This window comes from Alosa pseudoharengus, unplaced genomic scaffold (genome assembly GCF_046254945.1).
Source record: "Alosa pseudoharengus isolate Yale_2024_CS ecotype anadromous, Long Island Sound unplaced genomic scaffold, YU_APseudo_1.1 YU_APseudo_1.1_scf_3, whole genome shotgun sequence".
NCBI classification, from domain to species: Eukaryota; Metazoa; Chordata; class Actinopteri; order Clupeiformes; family Clupeidae; genus Alosa; species Alosa pseudoharengus.
Genome location: NW_027468718.1, coordinates 20,661,588 through 20,680,852, shown reverse-complemented (window position 1 = coordinate 20,680,852; position 19,265 = coordinate 20,661,588). Strand labels below are relative to the sequence as shown.

The 19,265-nt window shown below is 46.6% G+C and overlaps 1 protein-coding gene across 1 annotated transcript in view; it reads right to left on the bottom strand.

Annotated features, from left to right (window-relative positions):
- The window catches only part of LOC143099877 (potassium voltage-gated channel subfamily H member 7), a 47,121-nt gene that overhangs the window by 1,514 nt on the left and 26,342 nt on the right, over nt 1–19,265 (bottom strand). Inside the window, exons 4-13 of the mRNA XM_076262786.1 lie at nt 17,727–18,158; nt 15,329–15,540; nt 12,784–13,209; nt 9,076–9,475; nt 7,761–7,960; nt 6,053–6,305; nt 3,338–3,543; nt 3,096–3,180; nt 2,387–2,671; nt 332–482 (exon numbers count right to left, since the gene is read on the bottom strand). Coding sequence (XP_076118901.1) covers nt 332–482; nt 2,387–2,671; nt 3,096–3,180; nt 3,338–3,543; nt 6,053–6,305; nt 7,761–7,960; nt 9,076–9,475; nt 12,784–13,209; nt 15,329–15,540; nt 17,727–18,158 — 2,650 coding nt within the window. The remainder of the gene's footprint in view (nt 1–331; nt 483–2,386; nt 2,672–3,095; nt 3,181–3,337; nt 3,544–6,052; nt 6,306–7,760; nt 7,961–9,075; nt 9,476–12,783; nt 13,210–15,328; nt 15,541–17,726; nt 18,159–19,265) is intronic.

Genomic DNA, 19,265 nt, shown 5'->3' with positions numbered 1-19,265 from the left:
GGGACCTCACCACAGAGTGAGCACCCATTTAGAGTGGCTCTCATAGCCACCTCTGCTGTAGCGCGCCTCTCCCATGAAGACCGACACTGCGGGCGCTTTGAGAAGCAGTCACTCACGGCACACGTTATTCTCTGAGGGGGGGGGGTGGGGGGTGGGGGGGGGTCAGCACGAGTGTAATCCAGAAGAGCTTAGCCCATTCCAATAGCAAGCGTTTAGAGTCGGGAAATAAAATGGGGTGTTCTATTGGGCATAATTAGCCAAGTTGGGGGTTGCGTTCAAGTGTGAACGTGATGTAACTGAATGATGGTTTGTTTGTTTGTTGTGTACGAACCTGTTCAGGTGCTCCTGGAGCTGGTCCAAGCGATGCTCCACCTCTCCATAGGTGATCTCGCTGCCCGAGTCGTCGGCTCCTTGTGCGTCAGGAGACTGCACCATTTCCTGCAGGAAGTCCCTGGGCTTTTCACAGGCCCACTCATCTACCACTGGAAGCACACATGGAGACAGAGGGGGTGGGGGAGAGAGAGAAAGGAAGAGAAAAAGAGAGAGAGAAAATGAGAGAGAGAAGAGTGTGGGGGCGGGGGGGGGAGGCAAGATATGAATATGAATATGAGTGTGCATGCAGAGAGGCCATTTCCAACATTAATCAATCATCCAGCACAATGCATGGAAATAGAGCCCCATTCATCCTGGGCTGAGAGCCGGGCCCTGGCCTTTAGTGCCGGCTCTTTGTGGAGTGGAATTGTCGTGGCGGGAGCTCCTATCTGTGTGGTCCCACGCATTACGAGGGACACTGTGGCAAACACAAGGGGTTATCTCCCACTGACACCTGCTGATGCCTCTATTGTGATGCGCCGCTGAAAGCAGCACTATAAAACTACTAACAGCTTTGGCCCCCGCTGACAGCGGCTCGCTCACTCATTGTAACCAATACGCCATTCACACGCCGAGCTACGCGGGTAATTGAAAAGTTTTCGTGCGCTCCGGTCTCCTTTTTTCCCCCGTCAAAACAGCCGTCTCAGCAATTCTGATCGTTGCTTTTTAAAATAATAATAATAGTACAATTTTGTTTTTCTAGTAGTTCAAGTTTCTTTTTTTTATTGTTGAGACTGTTTATGTGTTAAGACTGACTGTGGCTGAAGTTTGAAGTGAATGTTCTCTGTGTCTGTGCTGCAGCCTCGTCAGCTCTGATAAGCGTACCAAGTGAGAGGGCTGTGTGCTGAGGACAGGGGGAAGAACACTCAGATTGACAGTCTTCACATCCTTCTGAACACCTGTCAAGTCAGCACTGCATCTGGTTTTAAGACATAATTTCTAGTGTGTGGGTGTGAGTGTAAGTGTGTTTATGTATGTGTGTGTGCGTATGTCTTTGTATGTATGCATCTGTGTGTGTTAAGTGTGCTTGTTTTTGCAAGTGTCTAGGTTGGAGTGATTTGGCCCAGACATTAAAAAGTGAAGCAGGTTGCATGGAAACGTCAACCCAGATTTCCCAGCAGTCATCTCAGGACGCGTGGCAGCTTGAAGGCTGAGATAGTGGGGCATTAACTTAGTGAACCAGGGGAGATGTGGAGAGAGAGAGAGATAGAGAGACAGAGAGAGAAGTGGGCCATATCACGTAGTGGGGGCGTTGGATGCGGGCACTAACGGATTTTCCCTAATGCCTCGGAAAAAGGCCTGTGCTCTGACTTAAGCCTCTGAGAGACCTGGCCCCTGGTGAGCCCTCGGGTGCAGTCACAATGTCAGATTGCAAACACACACAGACATACACACATACACATACACGCACATATATACATATACACCCCCCCCCCACCCCCCCCCCCCACACACACACACACACGGACACCTGCATGCATGGCACACATGTGTTGATGTGTGTGCACAGACACAAGCAGCTTTAGCTTTAGCCTGGATTTACCACTGACACTGATTGCACACTGATTTCATTAATGGTGTCATCTGAGGATCTTACATCATGAGATATGATTACATGCTCTTTTATTTCTCTTCTGAGAAATTGGTCATTTGGGAAAATAAATATCTTGTTTAGTCCGAAACACAGGGCTGATAATGGATCATTGGAAGTCAGCGTGATCCTCTTAATAGGATGTTGACTGGCATGTTTTTTTGTCTGTGCAGTAATGGCTTAATCTAGAGCTTTTTGGGCTGCTTCACTTGTTCCCCGAGGGTGAGTAGCTTCAATTTAAACCAATTTCTAAAACTCAACTCCCGAAACACTCAGAAAAATGTGATGATAGGTGTAGTCATGAAAAAGAACAGTAGATTAAGGCTTGTACTCATCCGTTTAAGGGAGCAATTTTCAGGTTGAAACTAACAACACAGGTGGCTCTCGATATAAAACTGCTGGATTTTCGTCCACTTGTCTTACCTTTGTCAACCTGTTTTTTCTCTGTGACGTCTCTCGCCTGGATGTCGCTGGTGTAGCTATAGTCTGGGGTGAGGGCGTAATCCTGGACCGAGGGATATCCCAGAATCCCCGAGCTGGGGAACCCAGGCGGCAGTGACTGCTGTGGTGGCTGCTGTTGCTGCTGCTGCTGCTGCTGCTGCTGCTGACTGTCCCTGGAGTGCCTCCTGTCCTCCGATCCCCTCTTGGAGCCGGCGTATGACTCCCTGTCTTTCCTGGAGTCGCTCTCCGCTTCCTTGTTGCTCTCCCCTGTGGGGGGAACGGTAATAAGCAGGAGGCGGTGGAACACACGGCGCTGGGTAACACGCCGTTCTTGCTAACCCTCCTCTGGGACACGCTCTGAGGGAAAATAACAATGCAACTTTGCCCGACGCAAAGTGCTCGCACTACGGCTGCCTGTGTGTCAGTTTTGTTCAGGCTTCAAAGGGACTGATTTGGGAGGAAGCCAGAGGGCTTACACAAAAGCACTTACTATGTAACCGCGCTTCAAAAGGCAGCTCAATGGCCTTATGCTGTTGTTAGAGTTGTAGTGTAGTCAATGGTTTAGAGTGTTATCTGGCATCGTTAACGCTACATTCGATTGGTATATGCTGTATATTAGTGGTAAAGGTCACTGATGTTTGCTGGGGAGAGATGCTATGTGTGTCCCTAGGGTAAAGTCGTATGCACTCACCTTTAGATGGCTTGCGTTTAAAAGAAATTTTTCTTCGGCTCTTGGTATCTTCTCCATCTGAATCACTGCCTTGTGAGAATGTGTTCTAGAGAAATGTGAAAAGATGTGATTCCAAAGACAAGTATTTGCATAAAAGTACAATTCGACTATACATAATTTTCAACGAGGAAACATTTTTGCCATTCCATGTTGAAGGTGATCATGCAGTGGCTTGCTTCCCGGGGTCCCGAGAGTGAGATTACCTTAGCATTCTCATCTCTAAGGTTAAACGTAAGCTCCAGGTTGGTGAGGAAGTGGTCGGAAAATTCTGGGTACATGTCCAGCACCTCTAATAGTTCCTCCCTCTGGATGGTGTGCAGGTCACAGTAACTCAGGGCCCGGACATCTGAGTTGGACTTCCCTGGCTTTGCATAGAGGTGGATCAGCTCCCCAAAGATGTCGTTCTTCCCTGTGGTACACCAAGGGGTGGAGAGAGACAGTCAACTGAGACGGTGGAAAACAGATGTCAAATAAGGGCAACTGCTTCAGTGAGGATTATGTAAAAAAAAAAAATTTTGAAAGTGGATTAGGAGTGCATACATGGCCAGGTAATATCGGCTTCCCCATCTACGTTGCTCTCACCCACCCCTTCAGATGCACTATTGAAGCACGACTGCAACTGTGTTAACTTAGCCTTTGATGCCCCGGGAATCTCCCATATTTGGTGACTGACAAGCTTTGCTCTGCTCACTTCAAAAGGAATATGTCCTTGTGATGATACACTCAACGATTCGGTTTTGCTCTCCAAATGCTGTTAGTATGTAATCGGCGTAATGAAACGTCACACTCAAGAAACATGAAAAATAAATTAAGAACAGTTTGTCCCAAACTCACATTAACTGTCACTGCGGGGTGGTTGCGTGTGGGGGGACAGGTCTATAGTCAAAAGGGCATCTTTGGCTGCCACGGATGCCTTTAAATGAGGCCAAGTCCGTAAATGTCAGGCCACGTGTGGCCTTCTCTTTTAAAGGAGAGGAGCTGGCCCAGCTCATGGTGAGCCTGAGGGTGACCTATCGAGGTGTCTGTCGTGTCCACGGCTGCTGGCTCCTCTTGGAAGAACATGCTGAGAAACAATGGAGTCATGCTCATGTAAGACTTGAGAGTGAATCTCTTCTTTCATAGAGACCACTTCCATTTCCTCTGGCTGCGACTATGAGGTCAAGCGTGAGATACTTACACTGAAAAAAAAAACTATAGTTGTAGAAGGCATTGGAAGAAGGCATACTATTTGTGGAAAAATGACATATTTCTAATTAAGAGCTAATGCAGTACAATCCTTTGCCTGCTGTTGGCCTCTGGTCCAAAGTGCGTTGCTGTTTGAGTCTCAGGACAGGACTTGTCTCATGTGAAAGCAGAACACACTGTAATAGTAAAGTCTAATAAAAAGACTGCTTGAGATACAAAACCATAAAAGGTGTACGCTCTCCACGAACAGGTGTACGGCATTTACGCTCCATGGCACCATGCCTACACTCTCGCCCTTGTGTGGGACCTCACTACGCCAGCAGTCCCAAATTCATTGGGTGAAAAATGGGTCGTTTAAACATGGCTAAGCACACCCACACCTGCCCAGATCTGCACCGAGCCAAGCTGCGTGACAGGAGTAAGCATTAGCTAATTGCAGCTGTTCATAGCTGCTAGTCAGTCAGTCCCAGCTGTAGTTCGGCACTGTGCCGAGGTATCGGATAACACAACGAGAAAAAAAAAAAAAAAAAAAAACGAAAACAATTAAGCAAGCCATGTCCATTCCATCGCTTTCTCCCCTCCTCTGCCAAGGTCTTCCCCTTCTAGGCCCCATCAATGTTTTTTTTGTAATCTGTCTTCATGGTCTTGAGATACAGATAAAACGTTGACGGGGCGTGGCGCTGGCAGCTCGCTCCTCGGTGCTCTTTGAAGATGTCGGACGGGGACCAGAGGCAGCCACTCTAACAGAAATGTAGAAATGTCATAAAGCCCTGTCCCCATCTGATGAGCCCCAGTTATGCCAGACAGGACCCTGGGAGCGGGCAGGGGCCAGCGTACAGTGATCTGGGCTTACAATAGGCGGAGGGGTGCAGGAGGAGGTACGGCGGGGAGGGGGGTGGGGTGGTGATGTGACAGGGCCGCGGCTTGGGATGCGCTCACCCGTTTGACGGCAACGGGGCGAGCCAAGAACACGCGGTGACGCGAAGCCACGTATTCATTTCAGTCAGCGGGAGACAAGTGGAAAAGAGCGCTTCTCCTCTTCCTCTTCCTCCTCCACCTTCACCTCCTCCACAAGGTCAGCTGAACTTGATCCAAAAAAAAAAGTGACGTGAGCGTTTGAAGAGCGAGACCATTTTTCAGCAGGGAGTCAGTCCGGGGCCGCCAGAAGCCTTACTTTCATATTCAGTAAACACAGAGCAATCGTCCACCGGGGCGAAATGGAATAATTTCATTCAAAATGTCCAAACACCCTTTAACAAAAAGATGATAGATCTCAATGGTGCATGGCACTGTCACCCTCGCTATTATAAACACACAGACAGAGAGGACAGTAAATGGATTTAGATATGCATGCCCATGTACTTCAAGGATGATCGTCATTAGCTATGCTGTATACACACATATAAACAATCCCATCATTAAAAAATATCTTTATTCATTCACACTCTTGCACAGAGAGGGAAAGTCATTTTCAGCAGCAATTAGCACAAGCTCTTTCCTGAAAAATGTCACAGTTGCCTAATCAAATTAGCTGAGCAAATGCTCAGCCTTGTCATGACCTGGCTACAGGCAAAATCATGCAATTAGTATTGACAAAGACGCACACGGTTGGGAATACTCCAGTGAGACACAAGGCAGAGCATGTCTCTGTGGGACATCAAAGAGAAGGGACATCTTATGTTCCTGTGTCCTTCACAGCTCGAGACACGCAAAAGCCTGTCCACGGGACTCACCGAGGATGGCGACCACGATGTCGTCCTTAACGATCTCGATGGAGCCGCGCGACAGGAAGTAGAGGGCAGTAAGCACGTCGCCGGAATGGACCAGCGTGTCGCCGGGTGGGCAGTGGGTGGTCTTGAAGTGCATGGCCAGTGCGCGCAGGCAGCCTTTGGTGGCCCCCCGAAAGGCCTTGCACTCCTCCAGCACGTTATTGTTGAGGTGCAGGCAGATGTCCGCCTGCAGACACTCGGGGAAACCTTTAAGCACCTACAGCACAGCACAGCACACCACACACACACACACAGACACACACACGCCACACACACACATACACACACAAAATATATTTTGTCAAAAATATTTTCTATTTCTAGTTTGGATTCCTATTTAGAATAAATTGATTTTCCTCCGTTTAGTGGCCAGTAGTGAAGGTTTAGAGGTATCTTTACCCCAGCCTTAAAACCAATCTAGACCCTAATAACATTCCTCAACAATGCTCTGCGATGTCCATTAATAATAGCAATACAGCGGAAATTCCATTACACATTCCATGCACATGTATGGAGTTATATTTGTCCCCTGCCTTGGTTCATGCTCTGAGAGATGAAGAGGTTGGGATTTGCATAAAGTAAGCTTACTCAGGTGTGATATGAGGGAGGTAATTGAGGGTTCTTAGCACGCATACAGTAGAAATGCTAAAGCTGGCGTGCACGAGCCACCCTGTATGCGTGGAGCACAGTCCTCTGCTCCCAGCGCGCTATTAGTTAGAGCCTGGTAGGCATGCACCAGCGAGCTTTAGCTGAGATAGTAAACTGCATGGCAACAAGAAAGACAGTGCTTCTCCACACTCCTATGGCAGTGTGCGTCTGTGAGATTCCATTTGAGTTCAAAAGGACCCTTTAAACATCAAAGGCAAAGACATATGCTTTGTACTGTATGAAGTCGCTGGTCAAAATCTCAGCTTCATTGAAAGACTATGGAAGATGTGTCTAATATTGCAATTGGTATGTTTTTCTTTATATTAGACTGGGATTAGGACTTTGGGTTGTTTTCTTTTTATTATTGTTATGCAATTTTCTTGTTTAGAGGTTATTCAAGACTATTTGTTTCAGGGCTTGGGGTTTTTATGGTTGAGGGAAAACACTACACAGCATGAGTTATCACAGGGATGAAATCAAGTACAACAATCTGCAAAAGTGGTATAAAACAGCATGAGCTCCTGTTATGGCGCATTTACCTCCTGCTTTTTCCAATGGGGTGAGGTCATTCCATTTGACATGTGGCCGACATGGAAAGAGACAAGCATTTGCTTTCAGAATACATCATACAACCACAGGAACACAACACCAAGACAAACAGAAAAGACATTGCATCGAACTATCCAACAATAACGACAACTGTCCAACGATACAGACATTCTTTGACGGGCTCAGTGTGCTTAAAACAGAGCGACATGCATTCAGCAGCACTGTGTACGAGCACTCATAAAGGGTTGTGTTGTGCATTCACCAATCGTGCTGGCCAGTGATGGGGGTGAGCGTGGCGTAACCTTTATGAGTTCTGTCATTATGTCAATGACAGCGTCCGCTTGAGGTATTGATCTCATGTACAAACACAGTATGTTACCAACAGAACTAATGCCCCCAAATGAGGTTCAGCACTGCTGCTTTTAACCCAAGGTGAGAGCCGACAGGATGCGTCGGCAGGCCATCACATTCGTACCGTGTTGAGGTCGATGCCGTTGGTGTAGGTCCAGGAGTGCTGGAAGTACTCCTCCAGGCGCTGGCGGAGGGGGTTGGGTATCTGGTGGAAGCGGATGAACTCTTTGACCCGCAGCATCTGCATGTGGTAGCGCGCCGTGCCGGAGTAGAGCCGCTGGATGATGGCTGACACGTTGCCAAAGATGCTGGCGTACATGAGAGCTGTGTGAGGTGAGGAGGAGGAGGCATGTAGGAATGGTGAGAGAGAGAGAGAGAGAGAGAGAGGGAGAGAGAAAGACAGAGAGAGAGAGAGAAAGAAAGAGAGAGAGGGAGAGAGAGAGAGAAAGCGAGAGGGGGAGAGAGAGAAGAAAGAGAGAGGGAGAGAGAAAGAAAGAAAGATAGAGAGAGGGAGGGAGAGAGAGAAAGAATGAGAGGGAGACAGAGAGAGGAGGGAAGGAAAAGAGCAGGTGAGTCACCTTATTTCTGTCTGGGTGACAGGAATGAGCACTACAACCCTCCTGGTTATTCAGAAACAAACACAAACACATACAGCCTGCATGCTGTGAATGTGGCAGCATTAGGGATGTTTAAAATAACCAGTTTGCAGTTTATAAATAACCGGTTATAACGTTATAGGCTAATCTCAGTTCTCTTCTGTTACATGTTTCCTACTCTTTATAATCTACTCTATGGTATCTACTCCCTCCTGTGTTCATGGACACTGTTGTAGCATATCAGGTGCCCTTTCTGCTAATTTAACAAATCACAAAAAAGTGACACTATTGTGTATATGACTATGATAAGGTTACATAGTGAGAATGGCAGAGGAACTGGCGATCCCTGAATTGTAGAAATTAACCATGAAACTAAGGTTAATTCTTTCACTGATAATCGTGCCACCTAATTTTAATCCATAGCATCCTTAGGCAGAATACATACTGTATGTATGCATGTATGAATAGGAGTGTGTGCTGGTGGTCATTTTCTCACAGACCAGTAATCCTGTTGAGCCTGGTATAAGCACATCAGTTCCAGGCTCCAGCATAAAGGCATATGCGCAGTACACACCCACACGCACCTGTATGTACTGTACATATGCTACATGGCAATGTATGAGGACACTATACAATATTCAACAGGTACAGTGATTTTGTATGCAGATCTACTACAAACTGTCTTTATGAACCAACAGAGACATACTCAACAGCACACACACACACACACACACACACACACACACACACACACACACACACACACACACACACACACACACACACACACACACACACACACACACACAGATCTGCATTTGAGTTTTGTCGTGTCCCACTCACAGCCAATGAGCATAACGCAGATGGAGAAGATCTTCTCGGAGTTGGTGTTGGGCGAGACGTTGCCGAATCCCACGCTGGTCAGGCTGCTGAAGGTGAAGTAGAGCGCCGTCACGTACTTGTCCTTGATGGACGGGCCCGAGCTCGGGTCGCTGTAGTTGTAGCGCTTGCCGATGGACACGCCCAGGTTGTCCAGCCAGCCGATCTTGTGCTCCAGGTAGGGCTTCTCCACGTTGCCGATGGCGTACCAGATGCAGGCCAGCCAGTGGGCGATGAGCGCGAAGATGCACATGAGCAGCATGAGCACGGCCGCGCCGTACTCCGAGTAGCGGTCCAGCTTGCGGGCCACGCGCACCAGCCGCAGCAGCCGAGCCGTTTTCAGCAGGCCGATCAGCGTGGTGGTCTGCAAACGAGGGGCATAACAGACACAGGATTAGGTGAAGGACGTTTCGTCTCGAAACTAGACTGGTCTCTTAAGGGAAGAAAATGGGTTCCCTAATTCAAAGGTCTTTAAACTCAACACTTACTTAACACTGTATTGATTCAATGTTTTTTTCCCCTCTAAAAGTAGCCTCTTAATTACCTCTAGTTTACAAACGGAGAAGATAAAGTCGATATGGGACTTAAATAAGACGTGCCAGCCAGGATGCTTCATATGTATTCATACGTTTTTTTGTCTGCTTTTCATATTCAAATGTCCTCATTTTGGCATGCGATGCTGGCACGCTCTTCCAGGGCCAAATTAACACACAGTCAGGCGGAGGACACCTCTCATCTGCCAAGATCCACTGGGGAAGCACGGCCGAGGCTGGGGAATATGCTGTTTGTTCTATCTCATTGGCATCGCAGACGGCAACACTTACACCCCGTCCTCTATCGGGAGTTCGCTGCTTTAGTTAACAATTAAAACACAACATCAGAAATTGAGGTTAGAGAAAGCACGGGGATATTTTTGGGAGAATGTCTTCATGGACACAGCTGACAGCGATATGCCTGAGTGGAGCAATGTTGTGGTGTGCAAGTGCGTGTGCAAGAGAGAGAGAGAGAGAGAGAGAGAGAGAGAGAGTAGCAAGGATGGCTCACTGTACTGTAGTATTGAATGACTGGGAATGATTTGGATTTAACAGGGAACTCTGAAGTGATTTATACATGTGCTTTACACAACTTAAGTTATTGAATGAATGCTAGTAGCTCAGTTAATATAGCTATATGAAAAGTAAAGGAGATGGTGGTATACTATATGTGGTATATTTGGGGTATACTAATTTGGCCTTGAGAAGTACATCAACATCAGATTTAATGCTTACAAACATAAGCATACACCAAAGATATGTTAGTACCGTACACAACTTTGTGAGATACTGTCTGTTCATATTCATTCAACAAGGTTGGTGGAGATAAACTCTCATTCATTATCGTATGCACGCTACGTACTGGGCAAGCCAACATCTCACGCCATGCATAAAAAGGGATCTCTGCTCATGTGGATTGAGGTCAACAAGATGCGCCCACAATGTTTTTCTGAATTACTCCCTTGCTTTTAGTGTCCAACGCGATCTTTATAGGCCGCTGTCATATTAATCTACCTCTGGTCGCAGTGACACAATAAATATATATTGCGGTCCATTGAAAATGTCACAAACAATAACATAACCCATGTCCTCAACAGCCACAGAGAGCTTCATTTAGATGATGCGATGCTTGGGATGAAGATGTCCCACATCAATAATTGAAACTGAGATGGAAATTCGCGATTCATGGACTGCCTTTGCTTGAAAAAGTCATCACTTTAAGTTGTTCTTTAAAAGCAATAGGCGGATGAAAGCAGGCATGTTCTTTGGAATAAAAAGAGAGATTGAAGCAATTCTATAAAGCATGCCACACACACACACACACACACACACACACACACACACACAAACACACACACACACACACGCACAGAGAGAAGGCATTTTCATTAAAAGGTTTCCATAAGCTGCTGAGGTACAGTAGCACTGCTCTCAGTGCAGTGCGGAGGTGGGCTAAAGCCCCACATGTGACTCCTGTAAATGAAACACGGGAACGGCCTCCTGAATCCACCATCTGTCCGCTGCTCATTTGCTGCCCCTCTAAAAATACAGATGACTGACCACAGCAGGGCCATAGTCCATCTGGTCAACCGCAGGAGGAGAAAACCCTGTAACGAACGAATAACTCAACCAAGTCGAGATTGTGCTCTGTCCATTCAGCTGAGGTCAGTCGAAAAAAGTCCCTCGAAAACTGGGCTGCGATGTCATTCTTAAATGGCTAGCCCTGTGAAACGTGAAATCAATATTGTTCCCCATTTGGAGCCTAAGTAGACAGCTTGCCTAGTGTTATTAAATTAAAGCTGTGCCATACAATGGCAAGGGAGGAGCTCTGTTTCCACCGTCTTAGAGCCGGCTGACAGAAAACCATGAGAGAAAGGCTCGGCGGGGTGGGGGTGGGCAGGGTGGCGCCTTCCACCTTGAGGCTTTGGGCTGCGATATAAAGTACCCGGATCATTGTGGTCTCGCACACCAGCTGCGCTTTGAAAGAGCCAAGTTTTTTGAATAAATAGGCCTGGGATAAATAGCACCCGGCTCCTTTGCAGCGTCTTGCTCAAGAAAAGCAGGGCGATCCAAATGGCCACCAATTACCCTTTAAACTGCTTGCCGCCGAGGCTGGTCTCTGACAGAGCTGTTTGTCAGACCGTCCCCCCCCCCCCCCCCCCCCCAACACCCCCCCCCCCCCCCCACACACACAAATGACACATCTCCGGAGTAGTTGTCTAACGGATGGCCCTGGCACTGCAGGCAAGTGTTAGCCTTTAGAGAACAACATAAGAAAGATGTTCATGACTGTCTAATTAGTGTTTCAGGTACAGTAGTGCAATCCCTCTGGGCAAATGACAGAGGGCTGTCTTCTCAGGGAGACGGCTCTTCATATGACTGATATCTACATGAGATTCTTGAGAAGAAAAAAAAGAAAACGGCAATGAAAATGCAATGAAAATCTAAATTGCTAAAATTCTTGTGTTTTCCAACAAAACAAAGATATTCTCAGTGCCAAATATCTAAAGATACAGAACATGCCTGGTGAGAAATTCCAAATTTCATTCAACTGAAGAGCCCGCTATGGTGTCAGTGCTCTTTATTTACTGAAGCCTTGCTTTGTATCCAAGACAAACCATTACATCACCATCACTGGCCAAAGCTTCAACTGACTATGCACATCTGGAGCCCCCCATTACTCTATCCGGTCACGTGGAACAGCATGTGCCTAAATGCCAGGATGACCCATTGATGGGATATTCTCACAGGAATAAACAAGCCTTCCTGGCCAGTAGCCCACTAACAGGAGCATGTAAGCTGTGTAAACAATCTCTCTCTCTCTCTCTCTCTCTCTCTCTCTCTCTCTCTTTTCTTCCCTCGCTCCCCCCCTCATTTAAATGCACCATTGATTGCCATTTGGTAAGCCATTAATCCACATAAATGGATTTTAGAAACGGCCACCATTCAGAAAAAAAAAAAAAAAAAGAAAGAAATCCAGCATTGCATCTAATACAATAATCCCCTCAGATCTGAGACATGAAACATTCAGGTTTTAAGAGGCTACAAGTGAATAGGAACTGAACTCCCAGGACCCCATTTAGAGATGGGGAGGAAAAAAGAGCACGTTGCAGACAGAAAGGGCAGCTCGGAGGCTTACCTCATCGGATCCCGACCCGAATATGAGCAGGTCGAAGGGGATGGCTGCCACCATGTCGATGAGGAACCAGCCCTTGAAGTAGTGGATGGCTATCTTGGCCGGGTGGCTGACCACCTCCTCGTTTAGGTTGACGTAGGTGGTGCGGAAGTTGATGAGGATGTCGATGATGAACATGATGTCCACCATCAGGTCCACCACGTTGAGCGGGCTGCACGAGTAGCCGCACTCGCGCCGCTTCTGCTCCTCGCGGTCATTGAGCAGGAAGGCGGCCGAGTAGGGCGTAAAGATGGCCGTGTAGATGACCAGCAGCAGGATGAGCCAGTCCCACACCGCTTTGAACGGGCTGTAGTGCAGGATGGTGAACTTGTCAATGCGAGACGTCTGGAGTTTGTACTCGGGCAGCACGTCAGCACCTAAAGACAAGACCTACAAGCACAGACAATGGGAGAGTTAGTGCCATGAAGAAGTAGGCATAAAAGATCAGTTTCTGTTTTCCTATAAGTAAAATCTTTGTTTTCTTGGTGTGGTTAACAAGCTTTATTGAGACTGTTCTTATCTTCAGGATCACCAATTTTACCAATTCCACATGAAAAACTAATAAAGATGAGCATTTTTCAGTGTGAAGTAATAACATTGCCAGTTATAACATTGCACACAGTCTAATATGTCTCTGCTTTGTCTTTATTTTCGAAATGCTTCCTTTCTCATTTCTAATGTCAAATACAACCATAGCACAGCTTCAGAGACTAAGGCTGCTTCTTATCAGAACTGACTTGTCATTTTTTAATTACTTCCAGGCTGATATGTCTCTGTACTTTTCTATAAAGCGGTTTCAGTTATTCCTTTGTGAGTCTAGTGTTCTCTGTGGCACCACTATAAACGCAAGCATTTTTATTTCCTTGAAGGCATCATTGACACTGACACAACTACTCTCAGAGGCAGAAATATTTATCCGCCTTTGCTCCTCTATCCAAGGCAACCACAGTGTCATTCATCTCTCTGCCTGGTTATTGCTAGAGCAATCCAGGTAAGGCATTCCGCCCAAGGGCATGACTGCAGATATGATTCTGCAAATCTGAGAAGTGGTGCTGCTAAGCTTTCTCTCAGAGAGCACCGCGGGTCTCGGCTTTCATCTTACACGGAGGAGGCCAAGCACCGCACTCCGTACTCACGTCCAACGTGGCCCCTGCTGCTAGGGTTATTATCACAGCATAAGACAAATACAGCATCCAGTGCTCTGACAAATGACTCATTAAACTGTGTGTTTTCAGAGGCTGGGTTGGTGACGAGCACCACCCCCCCCCCCCCGCCCCCCCTTTCGTATTTGATTTCCAAACACTCCAATATGCTACTGGTTACGTGTCCCATTCCTGCTGAATGCTAAGTACCTTAAGATGCTAGACGAGAAACCCAAATGGAAAATCTGATCGGCCCGTGTCCGAGTGTGCAAGCAGAAGGTTGTGACTTTGTCATTAATTAAGGCCTAATCCGGGTGCTGAACGCTGTAACTCAAGCCTCACAACAGCGGGTGCCGCCGTCTGTATAACGAGCTGTGACAGTCGGCAAATGAGTGCACTTTTCTCTGATAAATAGTTCATTAGATATTGGGAGGGGCAGCGGAGGACTTGTTTAGTGTCACATCAGCACATTCCTCTGCAGTGCCGCTGATGAATCGGAGATTGCGTTTGCATCCATCCGCACGGGCAGCGCAGGTAATTTGAAAAAATCCCCTCAAATGTGACAGGCCAAAAGCACGAGCCGTCGCACAAAACGGAGCTACGACAATAGCCGTCTCTGCACTTTGTGGTGAAGGCTTCCATCCATTGAGCAGAGACCATCACCGACACACACACACACACACACAGACAAACACACACACACAAAAAACGGTTTCTCGTTCCCTTTTCAGCTACCACAAAATAGGGGGATGTGAGTGCCATTAAGGAGACTTGGCCTGCTGCCCTGAAGTGCAAGCCGAGACTGATTCTGACATTTGGGAGAGCACAGTTGTGTATTTACCCTTGGAGCCAGACCACATTCAGTGCAACCTTGAGTGAGAGTTTCAAAGGTACTGCCAGGGCAGGGACAGGGGCAGAACAGCACACAGTGTTTTTTTTTTTTTATTGTACATATACAACAAATAGATGCAAACAAATCAATGTGACACTAAGCTTTAACAAGAATGTTTTCTCTCATCACAGACAAATCTATTCCAGGGCTTGAACAGGGTTTACATTTGTCACTACTGTATGTCAACGAGAGGAAGAAGATTTAGGATTCTGTGACCTTTGTAAACACCATTCTGCTGTTGGCTTTTGGTTAAATATAATCTGTTTTACATACATTTCCATAAATATTCCACCAAGCAAACCTTGCTTCCTGTAGTTAAGCTGATGGAGACAGCTCTTCCTGACCAAAAGTAATGTCTAGATGAAGCCATCGATTGCATCAATAAAATCTTTACCATTAAGTGTGGATGCAGAAAACAAATGACTCATCAGGCACAGACTATATTCACACATTTCTCACAGATGTGAGATCTTACCTGTGTTACTTTCTCTGTCACGTTGTGTGTTCGATCTTTGACTTTTGGGGCAATGATGGTTTTCTCTGAGGACGGTGGAGATGGGGGCTTCCTGTCATTGGCATCTGTGAAGTTGAGGGCAATGAGCGGAATCTTGTTGATGGTGCTGTACTTGTTGATGTTGGAGTCGGAGGTGGAACCCAACAGGCTGGATTTGAGATGGTTGAATGGACCTGGAACACAGCACACACAACCCACTGACCCTCAGAGACCAGCAGTGGTGTCCCATACAGTACAGCACACACACACACACACATATACACAAACAAAACACGCATACACACACACACACACACACACACATATACACAAACAAAACACGCATACACCCACCGCCCCACACACACACACACACACATATACACAAACAAAACACGCATACACCCACCCACACACACACACACACACACACCCACACACACACACACACACACACATATACACAAACAAAACACGCATACACCCACCCACACACACACACACACACACACACACACATATATACACAAACAAAACACGCATACACCCACCCACACACACACACACACACACAGAAAACCCACATACACCCTCCCACACAGAAACCCCATATACACACACTGACAATAAAAACATACAGAGACACACATAGCACATACTATGAATACACTTAGACACATGCAAATATACCCATGTACAGATGTGCATATACACACACAAAGACACAAATCTGCAAAGAGATATACACATGATTATAATAGTGCATGTTTTCAAGTCAGCTCCTGTATTTGTGACTGTAACTCATTATATTTATTTGCAGTGGAAAATACATAAAAATAAGATCATTATTATTATAGTATGTAGCCAGGGTTATGGAATGCAGCAGGAAATGTTTATATTTCACATTTCAGTGAGTTCTTGCAGAATATTCACTGGCAGGCTCTGTTGCTGTTTTGGTATGTTAACACAGCACACTAACTCTCTGGCAACAATGTAAACAACAATAAAAACATATACAGAGATGGAAGACAGTCAGACAGACAGAGACAGTCCCTGCCTGAGCGATGGCATTGATGAGATTGACTTATGAGGAGCAAGTGGATGGTGGCGGTGGGGTGGTGGGGATGTTTGTGTTCGGGGTCTCATTGATTTCCCGTCCAATTAACAGCAAACCACATTTGATTCATGCAGGGGCACGGAGAGGCGTCCACGTCCCCGCCGAGCAATCACCGGACCGGGGCGGCGGACGCGGACGTGGACGCGGGCGCGAGCCGAGCGCTGCTATTCCACACTAACGACGGCCATTAGGCCCCCAGCCACAGACCGCACATTAAAGCGGGACCGAGGAGCAACGCGGCGCGTAGGAGGAGAAAGTGATCGGCACATGACATGACACAGGCATCTGCGCTGGCTTGACATCCCCAGATAATACATGTAGCAAGCGGGTCAGGATGACTCGACCGTGTGTGTGTGTGTGTGTGTGTGTGTGTGTGTGCGCGCGTGTGCATGTGATTGTGAAAAGACCTATGCTTCCAGGTCTTCCAGTCAATGGACTGATAAGCAGGCGAATAGGCATGAAAATGCAAAAAAAGGTTAAAGAGGATGTATGTTATGGATATACTGTTGACATTTAACATTTGCATTTAAAGATCTTTCTTTAAAAACCTACAGTATTAGCCCACATAAATGGGTCATTCATGTGTCATACTATCCACATTCAACATCAAATCAGAATAATTTCCTCCAATCTCATCCTTGAACCAGAAATCAGGACTCAAGGATTATATTACGGAGAAGAAAAAAAAAAACTCACTAGAGAAGGGCTTGTTAGATCTGTTCTCAGGCTGCCAATCAGTGATCTGTGTGGAGTGGGCTAGGTGATGACAAAAAGGAAGAATCACTTTCATCTCAAATCAACATAAGTGCTGTTGAGGAGGATGGAAGATTAGGGCTGTATCTGGAGGCATTCTATCTGAGGCATTTTATCTGAACTTAGTCGGACAAAGGGGGGGAAGACGGAGTGTGACAGGTCTTTCTTGAGGGAAAGCAGGCTCTGTCTCATGTCCTTACCGAGTACAATGGAGTACTATTGATTTACTGTCTTACGATTTTTGGACCGTTGTGAGTTCAGCATTTGTGACAGAAAGTAGGAGCTACTCTAACCACTTTCAATATAATTTAGATGGAAAGCATAATAAGTACATCCATAGCCTGCTTCCAGATAAAACAAATGCAATGAAATGTTTGAACAAGACTTACAATTTCTACCGTTATTGACTATTATACTGGAGACTTTTTTTCTTCATTCGCCTAACAACAGATGTATATTATATAGCATAATCTTATCTATGACATTCAGAACAGCAGATTAGGTGAGTACCTTCACTTGTGTGCCTGAACACCCGCTTGGTGTTGGCGCTGAAGCTCTCGAGGTCGTGAACCGAGGAAGCTCGCCTCCGACTATACAGGCTGTCGCGGGACGGAACCTGGGCCAAGCAGGTGGTTGACTGGAGCAGCGTGGAGCTGCGCCTGTCCCACGCGTCCTGCTTGGGGGACGAGTGGTTGACCGGGCTGGCCACGCTGACGGGCGAGGACGGGAGGCTGGAGCCGATGAGTGCCAGTGTATCGTTGGCCTTGGTGGGGCTGCAGCTGTCCTTGGTGGGCGAGCGGAAGTCCCTCATGGCCACTGAGTCCTCGCTGTCTTTGGGCGAGTCGATCATGACCGTGTCCGGATCCTCCTGGGGGAGGGACTGCTTGCTGGTGCCCAGAAGGCTGAGGGCTGGCAGGCGGAAGCGGAAAAATCTCCCCTTGCCTGATGGAAGGATAACAATGATAAGAGAGGGCTTCTTTTGTTTGCAGAACAGATTGCAGTACTGATGTTTCTAATGACCTACCAGAAGAAATCAAGCATTTCAATTTGATTCAATTTTATATTTTAATGCAACAGTACCACATTAACTGATTGCATAAACTGCATTATGATGACAGAGGAAAGAGGAGCAAGACCGTTTGTGGGACATGTGTCAGGGTAAGACATCTCCAAGCAACAGATCAATAGGAAGGCAATAGTCATTAGGCCTTAAGCTTCTTTTACACTAGACTGCCCCGGGATAGCAGATCAGCAGCCAGCAGATTAACCATACATGTAAGGGGTTATACGCTGGCTTGAGTCACCTACAGGTTGACAACCCATGTCAAGGGTTGAATCTATGTATTAGCCTGTACTATTAGTTTAATTGGGCTGATGCAGGTTAGGGCTCCCCGCACATAGGCACCAACATTATCCAATGCTTGTCAGTTGAACATTTTAGTGCTGGTGTGCGTGGGCAAGTGACAGAAAGTGCCAGAAAGCCCACTCATGTCGGCACCTATGGGCAGTGCACTTTACCCACCTCGTGTCACTATAAAGCACAGGGTGGCATGAGAGGGCAACAGTGAATGGACCTGAATGGGAACTTAAATGTATTTTCTGTCAACTGTTATCTAGGAATATGCAGGCACGTATTAAGAAAATAAAAAACATATTGTGTTTCTTCAAAAGCATCAAAAGCTTGTAAGTACAATGGCATTGCATCTACCATTAGTAGCTTATTGGCTACTAGCAATGTGGCTTGCAGACATAAAAGTCCTACTTAAAACTTTCCTAAAAAATGCTACCAGTGCTGAAATGTTCTCTGAGTTCTTTGTTTTGTCTGTGAAATGATTATATTTTTTCTACAATTTAATAATTTGGGGCAAATGCTCCACTGTGACCCACTCAACTCTGAGTGCCCTTGCTGGTTATTACCCCAGGACTCATTACAGCAAAATGTTTTTCTCTACAAATGGGATGGCGATGGTCACGTCTTCTCCCCACTGCAAACACTGCTCTCATCTGGCTGATGAATATGCAGAATCAAAGTAGGGGAAAAAAAAGAAA